This window comes from Mucor velutinosus (genome assembly GCF_035048745.1).
Source record: "Mucor velutinosus strain NIH1002 chromosome Unknown tig00001566, whole genome shotgun sequence".
NCBI lineage: Eukaryota > Fungi > Mucoromycota > Mucoromycetes > Mucorales > Mucoraceae > Mucor > Mucor velutinosus.
In genome coordinates this window covers 96,760-121,542 of record NW_027041910.1, presented here as the reverse complement: position 1 = coordinate 121,542, position 24,783 = coordinate 96,760, and the positions used below count along the sequence as shown (strand labels likewise).

Here is a 24,783-nt window from a genome sequence, read left to right as displayed (position 1 = left end):
ACTATATACTACAGGATTACAAAGACGCTTTGCAAGTTGAAAAGGACGAGAAAAAGACATTATAATTTTATTTGTTTTTGTTCAGAGAGAGAGAGAGAGCGAGAGTTAAGGCACAACAAAAAGTATTTACAAGAGTATATGTATAAATAGATAAAGGAATGGGGGAAGTAGAAGCATGTTATCGTAGTAATAAAGGTGATAAAGGGGAGGGAGTGTTGATTAGAGCAAGCTGTTCAGTTTTGTTGTTGTTGGTATTGCTAGACTCATCATAACAAATAGAATCATTGAAAGGTGTACTTGGCATAGACTCATCATCCGAGTCTTCCTCTTCTTCAGCGATGATCAGGGAATTCAATCTTGTAGGGGGTGTTGATGTATTTAAAGACTCCTGGCGGCTACGCATGACATGATGTGTGGTCGGTAGTGAAGGTGGCACAGGAAAATCCAAATACTCGGTGGTGTTTATACAGAATACAGAATCTTCATCATTCTCTTGTGGAGATAGTAATATGGGTTGCTGCTGCTGTGGTAGTGGTGATAATTGTAATTGTGGCGATTGTAAATGGGCTTGCCGCTGTAGTTGTGATTGTTGAGATAGTAATTTTAACTTTTCTTGCAATATGTTTGGCATTTGCTGCTGTGATGCTGCTGTAACTGTTGGATGGTGTGGTGAAATGCCCAAGTTGCCATCTGTCCATTCAATAGTGGGTAATTGCATTGTTTGAAAGATGTCGGCGAATTCAGGCTGAGGTTCCTTTCTAGGTGTTGATCCTCTGGTAGATCGTTTGACAGTGACAACAATTCTTTGAAAGAGACGAGACATGTTACTCATGTGAGCCTTCATGCTGGGTGCTGCTGCCGCTGCTGCTGCCGCTGCTGTCTTTTTACGCTTAATTTGTTCTTGTTGTTGATTCGAATGTCCTTCTTCTTCTGCATCGTCTTGATGCTTACGCTTTAAATTAATAATAGGTGGATGAGAAAAGAAATTGGTGATACTTGTACGCTTCTTTTTTTTTCTTCACTGTGAATGGTGTTGTAACGGACGGGCGGTGGGAAATTGTGAGTGGGTTTCTTTGAATTGAATAATGGCATATTTGGTTTATTTTGTTTGTTTGTAAAGATGAAAGCTCTAAATTCTGGGCAAAAATGTACCTCTTTATATATACTTTGATATTCGATCACACTCCCCACACCATCATCCCCTATCTCTTTACTCTACCCCCTTTCTTCCCCCCCCAAGATCAGTTAAATGGTAGAAAGGTTCCTCCCCACCCCCTCCCCAATGTCATGTAGCTTCTCCACACAAACCAAACAAACAAAGCATAATTTATCCAATAGAAAAATGGGACCCCTTAATATTACAATTATAGTGAATTTGAGCGTCTATCTGGATAATGATCAGGGTATTTTATTAGTGTTATTCATTTGATCAAGTCATCAAGTGTTGCCAACACCGAATCCCATTCCATGTACACATATAGAGACAGCTATGATAGATTCATTGTTCGCAACATGTTTTCATGAAGGTAAATGTAAAGTTTGGTGAGGCAGTAGGCTGCATAGTTAAATATAGGGTTCTCCTTGAATTCAACTGTCATTATCGAAATTTTTCTCTCTGGAAGTCGATCTTGACCTATTCAGGGGTACAGAACCTGCTGCTGCCGCTATAGTGGTGGTGGTGGTGGTGGTGGTCTCGCTTTGACTTTTGGTATTGTGATGATTGCGCTTTGTCATGCGGGACGACACATGCTGGGTATCCGAATCACTTTTTGAGGGTTTCAAACTAGGTCTTTTTCTTCTTTTGGTATCGTCCATCTGGCTGACAACAGTAGATCTTCTCGCATTTTTAGTCAAGTTGCTTACGCCAGGTAACAACACGCCAGGCACATTTTTCTTTTTGGCTAATGCTTCAATACGCTTCCTTTCTGCTTCAAATTGTTCATTGTTCACTGTCGTGTTGTTGACACCTGCTGCTGGTGTGAGCTTGATCTTTTCATCTGATGAGTTGGTGTTTCGCTTCCATCTTCGCCAGCCTTCAAAATCAATCAATGCCTGCATACAACCCCATTCGATAATCTTCTTTTCAAGCCATTCCAGACTGACGGGTTTTGTAAGAAAATCATTGCATCCTGCTGCGAGTGCTGCATGTCGATCAGATTCAAGTGAGGAGGCTGTCAATGCCACGATGATCACCGGGGATCGGAAAATAGAGGGCTTCTCTTCGTTTTTGGGAGAGTTGTTGTTGGAGGAGGAGGTGGATTCTTGTAACTTGATCTCGTTGACTGCTGCAGAAGCAATAACAGCTGCTGCTGCAACTACTTCCAGAGGCTCTTGTTGCAATTGTTGCTCCTGTTGTTGCTGCTGTCTCAAGAAGGAAGAAGACATGGGCAAAACACCAATCTGCTGTTCTTTTTCAATGCTACGAATCATCTTGGTAGCTTCGATACCATTCATGACAGGTAGTTGAATATCCATCTAGCAATGCGAGAGTTGGTATTACAAAAAGAAGGTGGGGTCCTGCCTAGAGAGAACACTTACCAAAATCAAATGGAATCCACCTGACTTCCATTTATCCACTGCTTCTTTACCATTGCTAGCCACTGAAAACTTGATCTTGTGCTTCTTCATCCAAGCAGATAAAATAGCCTGATTGATAATGTTGTCTAAAATTGGAATTGGGAGTGATTAATTGGCACACACACACACACACACACATCAAGTCTATAAGGGTTGATTCTTACCTTCCACAATAAGCACATTGATGGGGGGACTCACGACATCAGTAAATGGTGTTCCCTTGGCCTTCTTTTTCTTTTTATTCAGCTTAAAGTTGGTCATTGTCTTGGAGAGTATCTTTTTCGGTTTTGCAGTCTCTGCAGTGATGGTGTTGCTATTGCCAAGATCTGTGTTCTCTGCTGTTGCTGTCATGTTTGATGCTTGATCTTCTGGATTCGCACTATCCGTCATCATGTTATCGACAGCAACAGGTAAGCCGACTGCAGGTGATTCAGTGCTGATGGTATCCAATGTATTTGACGACAGTCCGCTGCTATGGCTATCCATGGCCACATGTTCATTCTCTACTTCTGCAGCAGCAGCAGCAGCAGCAGCAGCCGCAATACTAGCAGCAGCAATGGCAGCAGCAGGGGAAGTAGTGGATGTGGATACAACACCCAATGCGTTCATCAGAGGCGCTGTTGATTTTGCAGTCAGATAATCCTGTTCTTGTTGTGCATTGGCTGATTTGCGTCTTGAATTACTAGCACTGGTGGTTGCATGAAGCGGAGGCGTGGTCAATTGCTGATCTTGTTGTTGCTGAGATGTAAAGTAAGTATCACTATTTGCTGGGGGAGGCATTGATGGCGATGATGAAGGTGCAGCAGTAGCCGATGATGATGATGGCGGTAAGTTAGCAGGAGGGCTGAACAAACCGCTGAGAGGTCTTCTAGTGTTGGATCGATGACCATTACTGCCAGGAGAAATGTCGTTGGGAGACATTCTACTACTAGCTTCATTTGGCGAAGTGACACTGGCATAACCCTTTTGAGCTGCGGCGGCCATTTCTCGTTGGACCAACATGGAAATCACAGGAGGCATAGGACTTGAAGGAGAGGTGGCAATGGCCGAGAAATGAGGCTCCACAACTGAATTATGCCAGGCTGTATGCAACGCTGTCAAGAATCGCCTGGGACCTGCAGGTTTGGGTACGACTACCACGCGAGGCATACTGAATGGGTCTCTGGAAGGTAAAAAGGCATAATATTGGATGGTATCTCGCACTGCCTTGTATTTGGTGAGACTGGTGAAATGGATGATGGCCGTAGTGCCTTGGTGGAAAAAGTTTTGAGGGCTGGAAGTGGATGATTTCTTGCTGTGATGAGGGTGGTGATGAGGGTGGTGATGGCCGGCCGCGGCCGCTGCCGCTGCTGCTGCTCGACGACCTCCATGATGTGCTTGCAAGACGTTGGCTGAAGCAGCAGGTTGGGACCTGAATTCGGCTAATTTGTTTTCCAATGTAGCAATATCATCGTCAATCAAAATGAAGGCCGGTGGAATAGAATGAATATGCTCTTCTTCAATGGCAGGTGAAGGTACAGGTGGTGTGCTGGGTTGACGAGAATGCACAGGCTGCTGTTGTGGTGGTGGTGCATTGGCAGCTGGATCAACCAGTGGTGTTGTAGCAGTTGATGAGACACAAGAGGAAGAAGCAGACGAGCTTGAATCCACAACAGAACCATCCATACCCATATTCGCGGTTGTACGCTGAGCGACAGGGACGTGGCTGATGTCCGTATTCCAGCTTGCAAGGCAACTGGTGAGGTGCTTTGCAAAGATACTCTGTTCAGGTGCATGCAACACCATTTTCAACTCCTTTAAATGCTCAATGAATTTCGCTAAATCTTTCAAGCTGGGTTCATTGGCAAACTTGATGTTGGCATAGTGGTTTTTAAGCAAATAGCTGTCCTTGGTAATGAACATTTTGTTGTTGTCTTTTTTGCTGCTGTTGTTATTACTGCCTCGTGCAAGATCAAATGAGAAATCAAACTTGGTCTGATTACTAGTGTCTTGTGTAGTGCTGTCATCCGCAGAGTCGTCAGATACGGTACGCTGAGCATGGATGTATTGCAACAGTTGCGCAGTAAGATTGGCGTTGGGTAATAAGGCTGCACTGGCGTTGCGAATAGCAGGCGAGCTGGTGTGTGTAATGTAAAATGTAATAGTGCATTCGTCGTCTTTGGCAGTGTCTGTGACATTGAGTCCAACTTCGATACAGGCACCAGGAGTGCAACATTCAAGGACATTTCGAAGATGCTATAAACAAAGTCAGTGGGTTTGATCTACATACGAGTACTGTGGAATGACTCACATTCAGCAAAGCATGTCGAATAGCACCTTCATCACCAATCACCAACGTATGGTGCAAACTATTATCACAATGATAAATGACAAAGTTGACATCCAGCTTGGAAGCCACACCAGCTAGAGCGTCACCAATGTTTTGCAGTAGCTCCCCAATATCAAATTCAACCTTGTTTAATTCAGGCAACTGCAATGAAGCTGTTCTTCCCGCTGCAGCAGTGGTAGTAGAAGTCCACGCTTGCACCGTCAATTTCGACAACAATTGCAAGTGAGAGCTGACATGACACACTTGCCGAATGGTGGTGTTGATAGCGGATATACTAGCAATGGGTACAGCTAGAGAACAAGCGCTCAACAGTTCATGCGTAGTGGATAAAATCGAAGCTGGCGAGAACTGCTCCAAGGTTGTAATCACCATCAAGGCTACATCTTGAATTTCTTGGGATACCGTGTTTAAAAAAGCCAAGCGGTGATGGCTGAACTCCAGGGTGCGTTGATCGAGGTAGTCTTGCAACTTGGCATGCTCTCTTGTCACTCTTGATTTCAGTCTTTCCTGTTTGAGTTCATTGGCCATCAGGATACGTTTCGCAAAGGCAAAGATGAAGGAAGCGAGAATAGCGAGGGCTACAAACAAGGTGTGAAATTGCTGCTGAAACAGTGGGTAGAAGCGTTGTGTGGGTAACATGAAGTTGGTGGAGGCCATGACAATGGCACTGGCTTGTGTCCAATTCAGATATTGACGGAGGTGCTCGGTGCGATTCTTGAGGACGAGTATCATGAACAACCACCACAAGGTATACAACGGTAAAATAGCGTAAGGCATCCAATCCTGATAGTGCTGTATCACTTCATTCAACGAAGCAGGCATACCGCGCATCACGAATCCGCATTCGACAATGGAGCCTGATAAACACAGTACGTTGGCTACAGTGATCATTCGAAATATCTCTTGTATAATTTCGTCCTTTTCTTGTTCTTGTGCTGTTTCGTCTTCGTAATCGTGTAATTGGATCGATGGTAATTTGATATTGTAAAAGTCCTCTTCCTCCTCCTCCTCTTCTTCTTCTTCTGCTTCTTGGTCTTGGTCTTGATCTTCGTCTTGGTCTTCTACTATGGATGATGCTTTTGATAATGTCGAATTGAAACTGCTAGCATAGTACAAATCAGTAGTTGTCCAGGCAGACCGTAGGTAGCCCAGTCGAGGTCGCTTTTGAGTAGTGATGGGTCTGGATGTGGTCGCCGTCGTCGACGCGCTCCCTTTGCCACTACTACTGTGTGGATCTGTCATTTATAGATTATGTATGAGAGAAAAAAAAAAAAAAAAAAAAAAAAGTTTAAATTGAAAGATAAAATGGGTGAAAAAGAAAATTTTCTTGTCGATTGGAAAATATATACACAGAGGAAAAAAAAAGGGAGTCCGGATCCACTCTATAGTGGTAACATAAGCCAATGAAACTCTAATTGAAAAAAAAAGGATGGGGGTGGCACTTTTATAAGTTACACTAGCAAGGTTCTATTCCTTCTTGTGTGTTCCATCTGCCCTATTCATTTTCTGATGATTGGTTCTCTGGAGAGATCTCAATTCATGCTATAAGCTAGATTATAGTGCTATAATGGAGTGCGGGGTTCCTTGACCACATTTAGGCCGATAGATCAATTTAGAAGCTCGATTTGTTCTTGAGTAATACATGATCAGAACCTTAATTTTGTCAGGAAGGAATAATAGTCGATGGGTTATAGTGTATAGAGGCTGTCAGTGACGGACCAGAATGTGTATTGCCGCATTTGGAGTGGCCGTGCCATATCGTCAATCTAAAGTCTGATTTTGGCTCTTTTGTCATCGGCCCCCACCTGTTTCTCCTTGATCTCTCTCTCTCTCTCTCTCTCTCTCTCTCTCTCTCTCTCTCTCTCGCTTACCAAAAATAGACTTTCTTTTGATATGGCCCTGATGCTGTATGGAGAAACAGCATTGCACACAATCACAGTAAAGGAGATTGCCCAATCGACAGTAATTTCTACCAAGGGATAGTATAAAAATACCTGTCAAGGAGGGAGACACTGACACTGATGACAATTGATAAATATAAATACCAGAACCGAGGAAATTAGAGCATGAAATGTAGGAGAGCTGCTTATAATAGGAGCAGCATTTGTAGCAAACAAAAGGTTTCAGAGAGGAGATCAAGAAGTCTGTTTGCATTTTTTTTTTTTTTTTCAGTCAAGGTATCGATGTACCAACCAAGTTATTAGCCAAGTGTAGTCTGGTATATATTTGTATACGTGTTGTAGATATGCTGTCAAGTGGGTTCCATCATGAGTAGCAACGATTTACATAGGAAACAACCGATAATTCAATTTACAGCTGTCAATCTGGAAAGGATTTTAAAGTTATTGATGTAACAATACAGCCAACAGGAATAAGATTTTACTTTACTTAATATGTACAAGTATGTGCATTGTGTGTATGCTCATGTTTATATATGGACAAGGGCAGAAAATACAAATAAAGAACAGAATCTCTGTATGTTTATCAACATGAAGTATTACTATATTCATGAATGTGTTTTGTTCAATAACCTGTTTAGAGTTTGTTACTAAACATTGATCAAAATAGCACTCTTTGAGGCCCTCCTTGTATGTAAACCCCTTCAGCAATGTATGAACAATGATGATGTTGGTGGCAGTGGCAGTAACAGTTTATCTACTACACTGATGCTGCCAGTCTGTTTTTCAACATGCAATAAAAAAAAAGAGGAGGAGGAGGAGGAGGAGGAGGAGGGGTGGGTGAGTGCGGGAGAAAAGCAGAATAAGAGAAGGGGAGAATATCCTGTGTATAAATACATATCTACATGTACATATAATCATAAATCCCCTTTTTTTTTCTCTCTTTTTTTTTAAACTTTTTTTTTTTTTTTTTTTTTTTTTTACTTACTACACAATGTGGCTATCGCGCAAAATATCCTCCATCATCAAACACAAAGCCTCAATTGCTTCATTTAATCATAGGAAGAAGGAAGAACATGTAAGCATAGTCTTCAAGACAAATAACGCTAAGAGCTTATGGTAATCTGATAGATATCTTTTGTGTTGGGAATAACATCCGGTGCAAAAAAAACCGGCAAATCAACACTGATAAAAACATTGGCATTGGATGAAATAACCGATCAATCTCACATCATGCCAAGCAACCACAGCCGAGATGGTACAAATGTGTCTGTAATTTGACAGAGAAATACACAATACCAACTGTTTTGTGTGTAGGAAAATTATACCGTCTTAAAAACAACGACCAGTTCATCATACAGATCATTGAATACAGTGGCATACCACCCATGGTAAATAAAGCGATCCAAGTCGGCACAGCCAACAACCATAGACTCATTCTCTGTCTTTATAGAATTTAAGCTCTTTGGATGGCATGTTTATATGTTATGATGTGACCAACAGAGACTCCATGGATGCATTACCTGATATAACAAGTAAGCTGTTATTTGATGAGAGAGAAATGCATGACAAATAAAAATGAATGCATGATTTCTTAGATACTTTTATAGAGAATCAAGTGCCGTGCCTTTTAATCGGTCTCAAATCAGATTTGACAACATTGAGAACCGTGGATCCGCAATTGGGACATTTGATTGGCAATCTGTTTGGTGTACAAGCAATAGAAGTGGACAACTTTACGTTAGCAGGCACACAGCTATTACAGCAGTATTTCATACAGTTTATCTATTCGGATCGAAAAGTATTACTGAGCAATCAACAGCAAGAAAGCACCGCCGCCAAGAAAAAAGATGCCGCACACGAACCTCCAAAATGCGACATAACTGCTACACCAGCGATACCTATTGTAACCATATCTCCACCGCCGCCAACAACATCTTGTGTCGCAAAATTAAACAACGCAACAGCAGACGAAGAATCCATTGAGTCCATCATTGATCAACTCCTCAACAACCACCAGCAGGATGAAAATGGCATCATCATCTTCCTCACCGTATTTCGAAAGTTCATGAAACCATCACATCTGGCAAAGATATTGATACAACGATTTGAATTTGATTTAATCAACCAAGAGTATCATTTCAAATCCACCACCACAGCCGAAAAGTTCATTTTACCCACCACACGGCAAGAGAGAATCCGATCTTTTCTCTGCATTTGGTTATCACATTATTGGGGTGATTTTAAAAGCTCGGTTACTCGTCGGATGATGCTGAATTTCTTGAATGGTGTGTCTCATTATCCAGAACTAAAGCCTATCTGTGATGTCTTGATGCCGCTGGCCATGAGAGATCCTGCAATCAAGGATAAAGACGCTTCATGGGGCATGGTGGATCAAGAATCCAGCAAAAGTGGGAGTGGCAACAAGAAGGACAGTGGCTATTGCGATTCGTTTCAATGGTTGGACGCACAATTAGCAGCAGCAGCAGCAGCAGAAGAAGAAGAAAAAAAACATGACCATCCTCAAAGCATAAGCTTGACACGAGCAGCATCGACCAATTCTCATGTTCCTGTGGCTCTCAAGTCTATTGTATCCACACTCAACAAACGAAATTCGACGCCTGTGTCTGTGCTCATTCAACAACAACAACAACAACAACAACAACAACAACAACAACAACAACAACAGCAACAGCTTGAACGAAATCCCAAAGCAATACCAAGAAAATCAAGCGTGGATAGATCCGCTATTTTTGGCGGTGGCATCATTCCTATCCAGTATGACCAACCCATCATGATGTACAAACATACAACACACCAATATGATGTTCTCAAAGCATTGACTCCCATCAAACTAGCAGAACAATTGACTTGGATTGATCAAGAGCTTTTTCGAAAGATACAGCCCAGAGATTTTCTTCGCCATGCAGCAGCATCTTCCGATCAGCATCTCCATCAGCAGAGCAGTAGCAGCAGCAGCAAGAGACTTGGAGGATCTGTGACAATAAACAAAGAAAATCCCGTGCTGGCTTCCATTGAACATTTCAACTTTGTGTCAGGTTGGATCGCTTCTCTGATTGTCGGTCAAGCCTGCAAGGAGAAACGGGTGTCCGTGTTTGAGTTTTGTTTGCAAGTGGCTGTTCATCTGAGGCAGCTCAACAATTTCAATACATTGATGGCTGTGCTGGCGGGTATCAACAGTGCTGCCGTGTTACGATTGAAACAGACACGACTAGCAGTGCAATGCAAGAACAAGACCTTGTATGATCAGTATCTAGCATTGGAAATACTCATGAGCTCTGAAAGGTAAAAAAAAAAAAAATATAAAATGGAGATTGCACATCCAGCTCTCACTCTCTCTCTCGAGAGAGAGAGAAACTGACACATACACACTCCATGACAGATCCTTTTGCCATTACCGTGCCGCATTGAAGGAAATCATGCATGTGCCTGGCATACCCTATTTGTAAGTTGTACATGTGTGCATGTGTCTCCTACCTTACTGAAATCTAACAACCAAGAAACTCACAGAGGCATCCATATCCAGGATTTGGTGTCGTTAGGAGAAGCAAATAAAGATTACAAGGCCAACGGTAAAGTGCATTGGAAAAAATTTCGATTGATAGGAGAGACGATACTTCAAGTCATGCGCTTCCAATATCCTACATTTACTGCATTGGTGCCAGACTCGTTTGTCATTTATTTTATTGGTCATGAAGGCACGGTCATAACAGAAGATGTAAGTCTACAGTGTGCATTGTGATGCGGATCTTGTCTCATGCATTACATGTGTAGGAACGTTATCAAAAATCAGTTGAAATTGAGCCAAGGTCGCTTAAGCCATCTCCCTCCACCAGCAGCTCCACTTCTCGTTGGTTGTTGACAAGGCATCAACATGTAATATACTAAATAGCTATGTATGTATAAAGAACCCCATCTTATACCCCCCCCCCTCTCTCTCTCTTATCCCCTCATTGTCATTAAATATCAATTTTATCAAATGCTGTATGCCATTGGGATCAAGTTGGGATTTGGGGGGGCTGCGTGTTTATAAAGGAGTGTTTTAATGTTTGATCTGTTTACTTTCTAAGTTTCTTGCATCTGCGAAATGAGTCTTGGCTCGAGAAAAAAAAAAAAAAAAGTTCATTCAATATGGATTCAGTCAGTCTGATATTAGCAGCAAATCACAACATCAAAACCAAGCATGGTGTTACTATTCTACAGCATGTGCCTTGATTCATGCAAGCTCACTCATCATATTTATATATTTATTTCATACAAATCAAAAGATTTAACTTTTCATGACGAATCAGGGGGGGATTCATTCTTGTAACAACTTGGGAGCAGTAGTTGTATGGGTAAGATGCACTTGTGCTCTCTACTGTCTAGTTTCTTGAACCTTGATTTAAGGATATATATATATATATATATATATATTCTCACACTAAAAACAGCTTTATGATTTCTTTCTCGCTGCTTTCTTGGCTGGCCTTGGCTTCATTGAGCTTGTTTTCTTTGCTGGTATTTTAGTGGTCTTCTCCTTTGCTGATTTTTGCTTGACTGGCTTGGTTGTGTCATGTAATACGTTGTACTGGAAGCTTGATTTGAACAGGGCCCGTATGAAGGGGAAATAATCAAACTTTTGTCGTATAGAATTGGCTTTTTCCTGCTCTCTTTTGACTGTGAGTTGGTCGACCTCTCGGTTGAAGGGTTCAATGTCCATTGCAAATGTGTCCAATTTTGCTTGTGCTGATGCAAAGTCCTGTCCTAGCAATGAGCTCCAAATGTCCTTCATGGTATCGTGGTATTGCGTATCTGCCTCATTGATCATGTCGAAAAATGCCTTTTTGCGTCGTGATACTGTTGATTTGGCTAATCTTTTTATGGTCACTTGGTTTGATAATTGTAGGTATGAACTATAGGCATTCTTTTGCTTTAATTTGGTTCTGTAGCCATCTTTTGTGATTGCCAATAGGCTAACGTCCATTCTGTAGTCATATTGAATTAGTTGATGTGGCATCGTGTGCCAGCTATGATTGCCAACTTACCGGTCTTGCATGCGCTGTTGGATGATTGGTTTCACTGCAGTAATCCACTCCTCATGTGTACACTCTTGAAGTCTCACAGGCTGCGATTTGAGCCCATCAAGCTCCCAAACGAAACCATTATTGTAGATATAGCTAATATAATGGTAGTTTTCCGTCTCGACAACCTCGTAGTTTGCATCGCCATATTCAGTCGTTGCGTCCATGGCGGCTTCAGCTGTATGGTATGCATTGCTGGCATACGCATTGTGAATTGAGCGGATTTCATTCTCATAGCTTAAACACCATCCACGATTCTATCAAGACAATCAGTACCATCGTGCTGATTTCAAGCAATACAACTTACCGTAGCTGAGAAGCCTTGAGTGAATTGTAAAAAGTTGTTGAGAATGTCTCCTTTGTTGATATCAGCATTGAATAAGACGGCTAAAAGTGCCAAAGTAGCGCAGGAATTCGTTACAAGCTATCAGATAGTAATTAAAATGGGCAGAATACCTCTTGGTATCAAACCTACTTGTGATGTAAAGATAATGTTGCTTGCCAGAGGGTCTTGCTGTTCAAAGTTGTCTGGGAGTGCTTCTTCTTCATAGGGAAAAATATATATCAAGCCATGAACGCTGCTATTCTCAAAAGTTTAGCCCAAATACATCCAACATATCATATATCATACGTACGTATTGTCCTTCATTTCATCAAGTAGGTCGAGCCCAAATATGTCCACTGCTCGGGCGTCGTCCACCCCATACTGCTGAATCATGTCGTTGAAGACGGCTGTGAATTTTTATGGCTAGTTTAGAGGCAGTGAACACCTGTCAATAGTCAACATACCTGGGTCTGATGGAATCAAAGCCCAATTTGCTACATGTCCGTTCATTGTGGTTTTCTTATAGAGCTTTCCTTGACTGTATATATAATTAATGCAGTATGGGATCGAATTTCTTGTCAAGAATAAAATAAAGAAAGAAAACGTTGACTCTGTGTGTAAAATAAGGTTTTTACAGCCAGCCTTTCTTCCAGAAAAAAAAGAAGTAACGCATTTTTTGGGTGTGCAGAAAAAAAAAACAGGACAAAGTCCAGGAGCGTATTGCAAACAAAGCAACTTGATATAGGCACTGGTTATACGTTTTCAATAGCTTTGGGGCAGTTTGATTGACTTTTCGTGATTAATGGACAGTGCCAGCAGTACTCATGATTAGCCAGCGGGACTCAATTTGCGCGGCATTTTCGTCCTGAAATGCAAAATATAATTGTATGTTGCTAGTACACCTTCACCATGAAGAAGAGACAACAGTCTAGACAAAACGCCATCTTGTGAATAGCTGGCAGCAGTGCCAATTATCTCTCGTTCTGCCATTTCGTGGTGCTTAGTGGTTAAAATCTTTTGAAATTTCTTAATGTTACCCTTCTGCAATGGCGCTTTTTCAGGAACATGGAGAGAAATGCATTAAAATCATGGCAACATGTGTTTCTCAGTCTTGTTTCATGTCTTTATAAACGGTCCAGATCTTATGGCTTCACTGGGTCATTAGCTTCTATAAGTCAGTGCTGTCTAAAATCCTCTGATCTGACAAAATAGGCAATCCTATATAATAACAACGTGCGCTTAGGATCAGAAGCGGTATTACATGCCTATGACATTGTCTAATAAGTGGATCAAGACATTTGGAATCGAAATAGCGCTCGTGATAGACCCCGTCTGTCTTCGCTATACCATAATGCTTTGCAAAAAGCTACAATAACAGTTGCTTCAAAGCAACAAATCACAAATTTTGCCAAAATAGTATTTGACAGCTATCACGTGCTGCCCTGCTGAGGCCTCACACAATGCAGATTTGATCTGCAATTCCAATAAACTGGATTATCGGCATGTGAACCATTCAAGGACCAGGTTTCCTTTTCGGGTGGAAAATATTTTTCTCTGACCACCAGTGTTGATTTGAGTTTCGAAAATGGCCTTTGATTAAAGGTTAGCGCACCTTTGAAGGACATAACAAGTGTTGAGGGCTGCCGGGAGAAGGCACCTCTTTCAAAAGTGAGTTTTGATGATATCGGCGAAACTGGCTTAGATAAGCATTTGAAGGGTTAAGTGCTTTGAAGTCATGTGTAGCCCTGCGCAATCAAAGTTCTAATAGTTGAAACAGTGCCATATTTGACATACATGTAATCTGCGGCAGTAAGCTTTCGGATTAAACTAATGGGCTTAGGTTTGAATGTGCCACATAAGCAACAGTATCTTATCTGGTTTGGTAATATGGACCATCAGATAAGGAGAATAACTAAATTTCATAGTAGCAGAGCAAGAAAAAAACACACACTTTCATCTTATCATGTGTACGGCAATACAAGATGTAGCAACAAATAAAGCGCAATCACTATGATGATTGCTAAGAGTTGATAAGCAAAGCCTTAAGGAGCTTATAATAAATCCTATCAGCAAGTCGAGCATGAAGGCTAAGCTATTTCCTTTTTTGGAAAGTATCGTTTTCAGCGCGTTGCCCACTTTAAACATAAAGTTTACTCTCTTCTTCTTCAAATACAACTACTTGGTTACTAGTAACGGACCAATAGATAAAGCGTTATTATAAAGCATTACAGTCAAAACTGCTTGTTGGTACCATCATGCTTCGTTGTTGTTTAAAAAAGTCGCAAAGTTCTGCTGCGTATTTTCCCAGAAAATCCTAGTAAATGGGCACAGTTTTTTCACACGTTGTATGAATGCTAAAAGCTTGAGTTTAAGATCATATATGATTAATTTTTTTTGGGGGGGGGGGGTCAAAACATATATAATAATAAACGGACTTTCGGTTGCTACGTTTGTTATAAAATAATCAAGCGAGGAAAGTGCAGCGAACTCAATATATGAAGAACAGCGTTTGGACACTATTATTTGGATCCACTGTCAACTCAACCTGCTGTCTTTATTAATTGACTTTTGCTCCCCTGTGTTTGATCTACAAAACGAGACCGCGTTTGAGCACCTGCGATGCTTCCTTTCAAAAGTCTCTTTTTCGACCCCCCCCCCCCCAAAGCTGGAATTTACAGTGGCAATAAAACGTTTTTCTTCATAGCAACACAGAAACATCCATGTGGCACTCAAGTGTAGTAAAATAATTAGGGGCGTGTAATGGCTAATAGAAACGCACAAAAAGAATTTTACATGTGCCACTATAATAGCACCAGTTGAGACATCATTTTTGGATAGATAATTTGGCTGGGGCGACTGACCTTTTCATCAGCAGCGTAGCTGCTCTACAAGAGTGGGTGCTACAGCTTCTAGTAAGGCTTTAAATGGCAGGTAACTCTTGGTTTCACGCAATGATAATTGTAAGGAGAGGGTGGTGCAGATCCAGTGCATGCTTCTTGCTTTGAAAATCCTCAAAAAAAAAAAACTGAACCATTCGTTGGGCATTTCGATTCTGTACAAAATTATTATATCTAAAACTATGAACAGTAGTACGTTTGAACGCGAGGTAGAAGAGGTAATTCTAGTGTGTTGTAGCTCATTCTGAGCAGAAAACTCAATCTGTCAAATAGAATCTATTGATAATCCCAATAACGAGTAATAACGCGTGTGGTGTGTCAGTAAGCATGTACCTCAAAAACGGGTATCGCCAACATCTCCAGGGAGTACATCAATTGATTCTGTATCTTCAGAGAGGTCCTTGTGTGAATCTTCCTGGTCATACCGACCCTGCTTATTACTGTGGTGGTGTATGCGATAAACCCCAGCAGTAAATATTATTAAGGGCAATAATAAAGAGTAGCCTAATCATAATAAACACAGAGATCAGAATTCCTTACGATTTGTGCACTCTCTTCTTGTTGAATTCCTAAAATAGCCTCTTTCAAACGAATCAATGAAACACATAATATTACCTACATGCCACGTTGAAACGCTGCAAACCATGATTAGGAAATTGCGACTACATATAGCTGGGCGGTCAGCCAGGCTGACTGGCGTTGTCAGATTGAAAATGCTCAAAAAAAAAAGTAAAATTAAAATTTCAAGCTAAACGATATTCCCTTTCAAGTTCATGATCCCCGCTTGAACAGCATCTCATCATCATAGTAGCCATCACTAGAAGAAAGGCATTTTGGCCAGCCACCAGCGCAAAATCTATTCAAATTCAGACCACTTTGTTCCGTTCAAGATTGGACAGATCTTGTCTTTTTTCGACTTCTTCAATATAATTTGTAAGATTCGACTATATAAACTGTGATGATCAGCCCGTACGTCCTAATGCATTCTTGTAGTATTTTTTCAAGACGCTTCCAATGATGTCAAATAAAGTAAATGTTTTGACTAAAGTTATCGAGCAAATTTAGAAAATATGAAATGAGGTTTCTGGCCAAAAATATCAAGATTTTGCATACCAAGGTCTTAGAAACAAAGTTTCAAGGGCTGCTTTGGATCGAGAGAAACATTTTTTTATTTAATAGATACTATAATGATAGTCTTCATTTTCAAGGTGAAAAAAAAAAAAGAAACGATCTTTTTAATTTTTTGATGAAAACCATGATGAGTACCTCATGGTTTTGAGGTGATTTCTGGTGATCTCCAAAAAACTGAGCAAACGTGCTAGGCAGTTTGTGCTAGTAGAAAGCAATTGTATGATGTTATTCTGGCAGTCTAAAAAGGCTTCTAAGGCGAGAAATCACAGTTCAACCGCACCCAGGTTTCGCTGTGATTTGCATTAATTTGAGTGTCCTGAGGCAATACACGAATACTGTGCGCCCATATATGCGTTTACCTGTTTGAAATAATCCAAATCTTTATTGTAAAAAAATGCAATCGTACATACAGCTCAAAACTACACTGCCATTATCGTTGTAAAAAGATTTCATAGAATGACGGCGTCCGCAAGATATACAGGAGTGGCAGATGTCAATGATCCCAACAACCGTAATAATGAGCAGTTTAATACATTTAAGGGGCAGGCTTGAGAGAGAGAGAGAGAGAGAGAGAGAGGAGACTCAAAAGGGTGGAAGCATGTATGATCTCTCGGCAGTAACGCTTCATTTACGCCACTTTTTATACATACTTACCATTGCAAACACGAAGCCAAACTAGACGAAAAGATGTAAAAACTGATCCAATTATCCAAAAAGCAATATAGCTGTCCTCTTCATAATCTAAAAATCGAGCCGTTGCTAGCTGCTCTTAATGAAAAAGACATCAAACAATATACCCACAGATGTTGGTCTCAAACAACACATTGCAAACAAAGATGTTCCTGATTTACGGAATAGCAAGGCTGTTTCTCGATTCAACAAAACGCGCATAATATACTCAACCCATGGCAACAGATACATTTTATTATAGCTGCCGTTCATGCAACCAAACAAGAACTAGGTTAGAAGCCATGCTCGACCACCGCAAAAAAGCACTTTTTTTTGTACGGCAAAACTACAAACAACATCTGAACTTTACGCATCACATGGTTATCATGGAAAGCAAGCAGCCCGAGCAAAAGCATTCTCGCCCACGTCATGATGAGCTCAATGATGCAAAACCCAATGTCAATGATCCTAACCAGTATTGCTCTGTGTGTCAACAAAAGTTCGATTCAAAGAGCATGTGTCGTGAGCATCTTCCACATGTGCACGCTATGGCATTGCAAGGTTTGGTACTCAAAGACCTTAATATCCTTCCCAATCCTCATAATCGGTGCAATTACTGTCGAGCATGCAAAAAAAAAAAAAAAAAAAAAAAAGACCATGGTATCAAGCGCTGTGTATCGACTACATTGTAGATACAGTCATTTTATGGTACTGAAGCCTCTAGGTAAATCGAGATTTAAAACTAGATTTGCTAGATGAGCCCATGTGTATATCTACAAACACACTGCTCGTTGTATATCAAGTATATTTAGCTTTTAATGCAGTAATATAAAAGCGACTATTCAAAAAAAAAAAAACAATCAACAGGGACACTTATTTAATGAAAAAGCTACTAACAACACTCATCAATATTTCCAGCAATTGTCGTCAGTTCCCTTGAGCTCATGGTATTCATTGTATATACACTGCATGATGGAGTTCTAAAAAGAAGGACGACAACAGCAGATATCAAGCAAGATGCGCAAGAAATATTCACATCTCTAGAGCACTGCCCTGAACATCGCTCATAGGCTGCATCCACTAGATCATCATCAACAATGAGATGCGCGTTTATTAATTTATTTGCTTTGTTTGCTTGTTTGTTTACGTTACTACAAAAGGAGACGAGAAGTGTGCGGTATCTGTAAGCTACTGACTGAAACTCTATGCTTATCCATTACATCAAGAAACAATTACCCCGCCCATGTTTTCATAGACTTGATTCAAGGCAAACATCAACATGGGAAAAAGCTTCAATGATAGGGTACACATACACCTATACACTCAAAATCGTTGAGATAAAAGGTGGTGTGACAATAAATAAAACCATATAAAATAGAGTTTTCTCTGTTGGAAATGGTTTAGTCCTTTCTTCTTCTCTTTTATATATATATATATATATATATATATATATAAAATCATGGCTACAACCACAACCACACACTGTATACTGTATCCTATAGATGCACTCAACAAGCAACAGCAGCAACCAGAGCAACAACCAGATATTAACATCATGCAATGCTTATCACCCTCCTCATCACCGCTACTACCAGAACAAGAATCATCCAACATCAATGTTGTACAATTACCGCCTACACCTACAGCGAGCGATGATGAAATTGAGGCAGAAGAGGAACAAAAGCTACTAAAAGAAAAGAGCATCAAACTTCAAAGAAGAGGCACTGTGTCTCTTGCTGATCTGATCCCTGTGGCATCTGCTGCCTTGAGAGCCAAGCATCGACAAAGTATGATGGCTGCACAACCTACACAAGATTCAGCTTTAGCGCGGGCTTTAACCAAGGTTAAGATTGGAGTACAGACACATCGCCTTAAAGAGAGATATCTGTTGAACGAGTGGATTCGACTAGCCTTGGCAGCGCCTGTCGATGAATCTACCATCAACAGTTCCAAGCGAGTGTTGAGAACAAATCGAACCCTGGAGATTGTGAAATGGTATGAACACAAGTTTAAGAGAGCAACACTATCGTTAGATGAACTTGAAAAACGAGTGGATGGTCTGAGGCAACAAAAGCTGCTGGTACAACAACAACAACAACAACAGCAACAGCAGCACCAGCACCAGCTACTAGAACAACAGCAGAGTATGACAAGTATTAGCAGCATCTCTTCTTTACCTTCACCTCCTGTAACTCATTTAAATTTTTCTAAAGTAGCTTCAATCTAAAGTTGGAGTATATATGTATACACACTCTCATCATACCCCCCCCCCTCCCCTCACTCTTTTCCCCCTCCTTTCTTTTCGCTCCTTCTTTACTTGTTTGATTCCAGCCTTTTGTAATTTATTTTTATACATACAATAAACTTAATATTGATACTTTGTCGAATAATCTTTGAGTGATACAACTAAACCTCTTCCTTTTCTCGCACCACGGTACACTGTCTGTTGTTTAAAAATAGCCATGTTACCTCTATTGTCGTTCCAAGACCTTGTGTGTTTATATCTTTACCTCTACGAGATCAATCATCTCTTGTTTATCGTCTAATGCCCAGTTGATCTTGTTGTTGTTACCAGTACCCAAATCAACCATGATGTGTTTGTTACGGAAAAAAAACATGGTGGTGCATGGATCGTATAATTCATACATCTAAGTGAATCAAGGTCAATACACGCACACACACACGCTCTCTCTCTCTCTCTCTCTCTCTCTCTCTCTTTTAGTCTTGTCTTTTTTACCTTGTTGAAATCTGGAACCTCTGTGATGTCAACCTGTATAATAAAGAAACAGGAAAAAAAAAAAAAAAAAAAGGGTAAGATTCAGCCATACTATGCCATTGAACAGGATGCTGGACACTCCACATTGTATTTCAAAGAATCTGTTGGTAATTTTGAATATCACTTGTTGCTCCAATCGACACTAGAATCAGCCATTGAGTTGATTGTATAAATTGACATTGACAGCTATTCGGTAAGGAACGATGTGTATTGATTTTGGATACGACTGATATTTTGCAGATGGCCGCTACCGTTGACTGTCGTCGTTTGTTCATGTCTATCCACCAACCTTCTTTGAAATACAATGCATAATCCAGATGCCTTTCCCGCTTCGTATGAGAGGACTTACCAGATATATACACGCAAAGTTCTTGACCTTTTCAGCAATGCTATACAGCACTTCATCCATTTGCATACATGTGGGATCCCAATCATGACCAAATCTAATGATAACAACACGATCTTCTTCAGATAGGATGGCTTGATCGACTTGCCAGCCGTTTGTTAAATGTGGTAAAAAATACTAGCAATGCGTCAGTTGATTACTTCATGCTTAGTTGTCGTTCCTATGGGTACTTACAGACTATAAATCACATGTATTAGTAAGGCTGCTATATATCAGATTGCCATCTCATACATCACTTACCATATTGCTTTAATTCTTTGACGGTGGATGCAAAGAAGAGAAGAAGAGGGGGAAAAAAAAAAGCACAAGAAGTCTATGCCAAACTGGGTGTACATCATTGGAAAGCTCCAGAAATGTGACTCCATGTCAGTACGCATTCTGGATCAAACATTGCCTCAAGCAGCGCGTCAATGCTTTTCGTTATAGCGTCTGCTTTTTTTTCTGTTGAGCACATGAGATGAAGACGATGTCAGAGCAATGATTGTCAGTTTGGATTTCTTGGCTAATTGACTGCATCTCATGCTTGATGTGATTGCCAATGTGTGGGTTGATTCGGCTCACATGTCTCATCATGGCGAGGCAACCTACTGTAGATCAAATTCTGACACATTTAAACATCGCACGGATCAACCTATACAACAGTTACCTTGACAAAAAAAAAAGTGCTTTCAAACAGTGAAAGTAACTCTGAGCTTCCTCCCATCTCAATCGGCATCATACTGGCGAGAGATGTTTCAGTTCTTCTCGATCTTGCTTTTTTTTTTTTTTTTTTTTTTTTTCCTCATATTTTGTCATGTCAACAATCTTGGATGCAAAGATGTAGGGGTTAATGCCGAAAAAGATAACCCTCCTTGCCTGTCAAACACCCCCCCCCCCTGAATAGCCAATAAACTATTCCCCACCAGCAATAAAACGTTTATGTTGATGAAGATGGGCTGTTTATTGATACAGAAATCAGTGGCCGCCAAGAAGAAGAAAAGTATAAGAGATGGAGATGGAGAGTGTGTAGAGATGTGAATGTAAACAGTGTATAATTATATGCAGGGTAAAAATAGGCGAAAAAAAAAAGAACAATGAATATCAGAAATAATGACCTGAATTAATCCAGGCACAATCTTCGAATCTCTTGTAAATCCTGTTTATCAAGCGCAACAGTTCTTTTAATGCCTTCTATGTAGGTTGTTGTTGTTGTTGTGATAGGCGTCACTATTGGTGCCGTTGTAGTAGGCATAGTGGATGATACCTTGACAATGTTGGATGCTTTATGGCGTATCTGTTCCAGTACAATGCTCGGCACATCATGTAAAGGCCAGCTTACCATTTCCAAATGTTGTAAAGATCGGCAATCCTGCAACACATTCATCACACTACGATAACCACCTGTGTAGTTACTGCACCGTATAACCAGTTGTCTCAATTGCTTTGTGTGCTGAGAGATGGCCCATAATGTATCGTTTCCTTCACAGCGTATGGACAAATGTTGCAATTGTGATCCATACTTTTCAATGACCTGACACAATGAAGTTTCCTTGACTTGCTGTAATGAGATGGATAAATCCTTGACCTGTTTGCAGTGTTCTGTCATATACTGTAGAGCAGCATCGTTTGCCATGGCCTTTCGGTTATGATTTGCGCCGAGAATGACACAGTTCAAATTCGGTGTGAAGCTGAATAGCTGCCGTATGGCATCCGCCGAAAAGTCCGTCCATAATAAATTAAGGGTTTTCAGAGTGGGTAAATGGCACATTGACACTGATTTGGTTGTTAAAGCAGCAACAGTAGTAGTAGTAGTAGTAGTAGTAGTAGTAGTAGTGAGTTCACAGTATTGGAAATCAAGATGCGTCAATCGAGGCAGTGTCAACAAGACTTGGCGGACTTTTTGCACAGACAATGCTAGGAAATCACGAAAGCACAAGTGTCTTACATTAGGCAACTGTTCAAACAGCGATATAATCAACCAGTGGCTGTTACCACCTTGACGGCATTTAAGTGTCAACATTTGTGTATGTGCTTTGACAGTTTCCTTGAGATAAGTATTGGTTTGTAGACCTTGTTCCAGCTGCTTGATGTGCGTGCGATGTCCCAGTTCTACATGTCGATACAATCGAGGCAAGAACAGTTGATATGCCGCTAATGATGTGGAGCACAATCTGGCAATGCTTTGTCTTGGTAAATAAGCAGAGATCATTTGCAGCAGTTCGTTTGGAAGCTGAAGCAACTTCATCTTGTTTGTAAATATATATATATATATATGTATATATATATATATTTATCAAAAGAAAAAAGACAAAAGGAAAAAAAAAAAAATAGAGCTAAAAAATATATTCATTTCTTATTCTGATATAGAGGAAGATTTTGGCTTAATAGACCGGACCATGCCATGACTTCACGTGCTACAGGGCTTTAAACTTGATGTGAATCCATACACTCAGTTTTCGTTATCTGATCTTTTTCAAATCTATTGTGAATACATCGAGACAGAATCCCTCTCTCTCTTTCTGTATTTATTGCCTTGCAATGGTTGACAAAGAATTATTCCTAAAGATGTAGGCAATATTGGAAGCAAACATCCAAAAGCGAGTCCTCTACTCCTAAATTGGATAAATGTAGATATATAATCCAAGTTTGTAGCCATTTGTATATAGAAAGATAGCCCCCAAATGATGGATTATATCATCTTGATTGGACATCTACTACCAATTAAACAAGAACCCCATTGGTCTCACCGGGGAGATCTCTCTCTCTCTCTCTTTTTTTTTTATTCTCTATTCAAGATGAAGAGCTTTATGCATTAATCTCGATATCCAACGTGTATCCCTATCACCCTCATCATCACACATGCAATGCACATTCAATCCACTCTGTATAATTAAAATATTTGTTGTTACTCATCATATCAATCTGAATTGTAGTCAGGCATTAGGCATGCCTACTTTGATGTACACACAGTAATTATACATCCACATGGTCATGGGTCAATATACCTTCCAATGTGCCTGCCCTGTCCTCTCTCTCCCTCTTGTGGTGCCTGTATGATGGTCGATTCATCTTACACACACACACACACACACACACACACAGCACACACACACAGCACACATTCCGGTATTAATCATCTCTTAAATGCTTCCACATCCCAGATATCCATATGCATATACAATACATCCACTCCAAGCTTTGTTAGTCCCCAGAAAATGTAACAGGTTAATTTTGATTTAATTAAATAAACATCATATCAAAACATGATATAAGGAGATAGAGAGAAGAGGTTGAAAAAGAGATAGAGTTGCAATTTTTGTCGAGTTTAATATATAAATATGATTATCTAATGGCGAGCAGCGACCTTGATGTTATCAAATGCGTCACGTTCAGCTTGCTCGGCAGCAACTTCATCAATATAGGGTTGAAGATATCTGTTATCCTATGAAAAAAAAAAAAAAAAAAAAAAAAACCAAAATGTCAATATCTCATCGACCATTTTCCATGTTCAATCTTACTTGGCTTTGAGTAACCCACTTCTCCTTGGGTAAAAGTTGATGGCTCAAAGAGCATTGTTGAGCAACACGGATACGATAAGCACGATCGTAAGCAGTACGAGGTTCAGCAATTTCAAGACGACGAAGAGCTTCTTGTACGAGTTCACTCTCTTCAGAAATCAAATCGTCATATTTAAGACCTAATGTTTGTAGAATTGAGTGAGTATGGGAAGCACAACATTTCAAATCTTTGAAATATTACCAATTTGTCTGTAACCAGCAGCACCGGCATATGCTTTGGAAACAGGCTTCAAGAATCCAGAGAGAAGCTTGGAGTTTTGGACAAGTGATTTGAGTGACAAAGACATTGTGTGTTGTATAAATCTATATGTAGATAGATGTAGAGTGGGGAGAGAGAGAGAGAGAAGAAATTGCAAAGAGGAAAAAAAAAGAAAAAATGTCAACCAAACAACCCCTCCCCCATAGTTCTTTTCGGCCTAGGTAAGCATCCCCTATAGAATTGGAGGGTACAATACCCCGCTGTTCATTGTTGTATATTTCCAGGTTGGTGACATCATGAATCCACCATACACTAAGGAGGGCTGCTGTTGCTCGTAGCCCGCTATTCCAAATGTTGAACTGTGATTCAAGACATCTCGAGCGCTTTTCGTCATTTTTTTGTGCATCTTGAAGCAAAAAAGGGGCCCCTGAAGACGTTAATAATGCTCCCAAAAGTTTTTTTCGTATATGATGTGGCCTTTATTATGAGACAAATCGCATAAAAAGAGTGCAAAATCAACACAAATCCAAATAGCGGAGCTTGAAATTGTGGAGCCATCCGATTCTTCAGCCATGGAGAATTTGGATCCAATTTCAACAAAATCAACGTAAACAAGACAATGGCTTCATTTTTTTTTTCTCCAAATGGGTCTAATAAGATAACATGCCATTCAAATTGCCTACCGAATGGTACCAATTTAAAATCAAATGGCTCGAAATTCAGTCTGCAATTTTCCGATAACCAATATCACGTTTTTTTTTTTTTTTTTTTTTGGAGCTAAAGTCGAATTTCTACTAATTGCAAGCTGCAACAAATGCAATCATGTTGTGCAGCACACTTGAACAATTTGTTTGATATTAAGAGAGTGCCATACTCCAAAACGTCAACTTTGGGGGGGGCCAAAATCCGATCAAAGAATTTGAACAGATTTGGAT

General features: G+C 40.3%; 8 protein-coding genes across 8 annotated transcripts; 2 read left to right on the top strand and 6 right to left on the bottom strand.

Moving 5' to 3' along the window:
• Window positions 1–178: 178 nt before the first annotated feature.
• Window positions 179–1,092, bottom strand: OCT1 (Mitochondrial intermediate peptidase; the record flags this gene model as incomplete). The annotated part of the gene is made up of 2 exons (XM_064831037.1): window positions 179–939; window positions 1,023–1,092. The coding sequence occupies 2 exons, from the start codon at window positions 1,090–1,092 to the stop codon at window positions 179–181; spliced, it is 831 nt and encodes a 276-aa protein (XP_064679950.1).
• Window positions 1,093–1,587: 495 nt separating this feature from the next.
• Window positions 1,588–6,148, bottom strand: ATC70_011851 (uncharacterized protein; the record flags this gene model as incomplete). Its single annotated transcript, XM_064831036.1, has 4 exons — window positions 1,588–2,475; window positions 2,539–2,663; window positions 2,742–4,812; window positions 4,868–6,148. 4 exons carry the CDS (start codon window positions 6,146–6,148, stop codon window positions 1,588–1,590), a joined length of 4,365 nt encoding a protein of 1,454 aa, XP_064679949.1.
• A 1,650-nt stretch (window positions 6,149–7,798) lies between these two features.
• Window positions 7,799–10,713, top strand: ATC70_011850 (uncharacterized protein; the record flags this gene model as incomplete). The annotated part of the gene is made up of 8 exons (XM_064831035.1): window positions 7,799–7,882; window positions 7,936–8,062; window positions 8,122–8,195; window positions 8,258–8,339; window positions 8,403–10,110; window positions 10,208–10,270; window positions 10,336–10,543; window positions 10,600–10,713. 8 exons carry the CDS (start codon window positions 7,799–7,801, stop codon window positions 10,711–10,713), a joined length of 2,460 nt encoding a protein of 819 aa, XP_064679948.1.
• A 547-nt stretch (window positions 10,714–11,260) lies between these two features.
• Window positions 11,261–12,723, bottom strand: ATC70_011849 (uncharacterized protein; the record flags this gene model as incomplete). Its single annotated transcript, XM_064831034.1, has 6 exons — window positions 11,261–11,792; window positions 11,853–12,145; window positions 12,196–12,312; window positions 12,364–12,466; window positions 12,524–12,620; window positions 12,678–12,723. 6 exons carry the CDS (start codon window positions 12,721–12,723, stop codon window positions 11,261–11,263), a joined length of 1,188 nt encoding a protein of 395 aa, XP_064679947.1.
• Window positions 12,724–18,369: 5,646 nt separating this feature from the next.
• Window positions 18,370–19,137, top strand: ATC70_011848 (uncharacterized protein; the record flags this gene model as incomplete). The annotated part of the gene is made up of 1 exon (XM_064831033.1): window positions 18,370–19,137. The coding sequence occupies one exon, from the start codon at window positions 18,370–18,372 to the stop codon at window positions 19,135–19,137; it is 768 nt and encodes a 255-aa protein (XP_064679946.1).
• A 138-nt stretch (window positions 19,138–19,275) lies between these two features.
• On the bottom strand, window positions 19,276–20,101 carry UTP4 (U3 small nucleolar RNA-associated protein; the record flags this gene model as incomplete). Its single annotated transcript, XM_064831032.1, has 4 exons — window positions 19,276–19,353; window positions 19,421–19,558; window positions 19,648–19,680; window positions 20,036–20,101. The coding sequence occupies 4 exons, from the start codon at window positions 20,099–20,101 to the stop codon at window positions 19,276–19,278; spliced, it is 315 nt and encodes a 104-aa protein (XP_064679945.1).
• Window positions 20,102–21,191: 1,090 nt separating this feature from the next.
• ATC70_011846 (uncharacterized protein) lies at window positions 21,192–22,316 on the bottom strand (the record flags this gene model as incomplete). The annotated part of the gene is made up of 1 exon (XM_064831031.1): window positions 21,192–22,316. The coding sequence occupies one exon, from the start codon at window positions 22,314–22,316 to the stop codon at window positions 21,192–21,194; it is 1,125 nt and encodes a 374-aa protein (XP_064679944.1).
• A 1,101-nt stretch (window positions 22,317–23,417) lies between these two features.
• ATC70_011845 (Fn3_like domain-containing protein) lies at window positions 23,418–23,936 on the bottom strand (the record flags this gene model as incomplete). The annotated part of the gene is made up of 3 exons (XM_064831030.1): window positions 23,418–23,513; window positions 23,590–23,768; window positions 23,831–23,936. 3 exons carry the CDS (start codon window positions 23,934–23,936, stop codon window positions 23,418–23,420), a joined length of 381 nt encoding a protein of 126 aa, XP_064679943.1.
• Window positions 23,937–24,783: the final 847 nt, after the last annotated feature.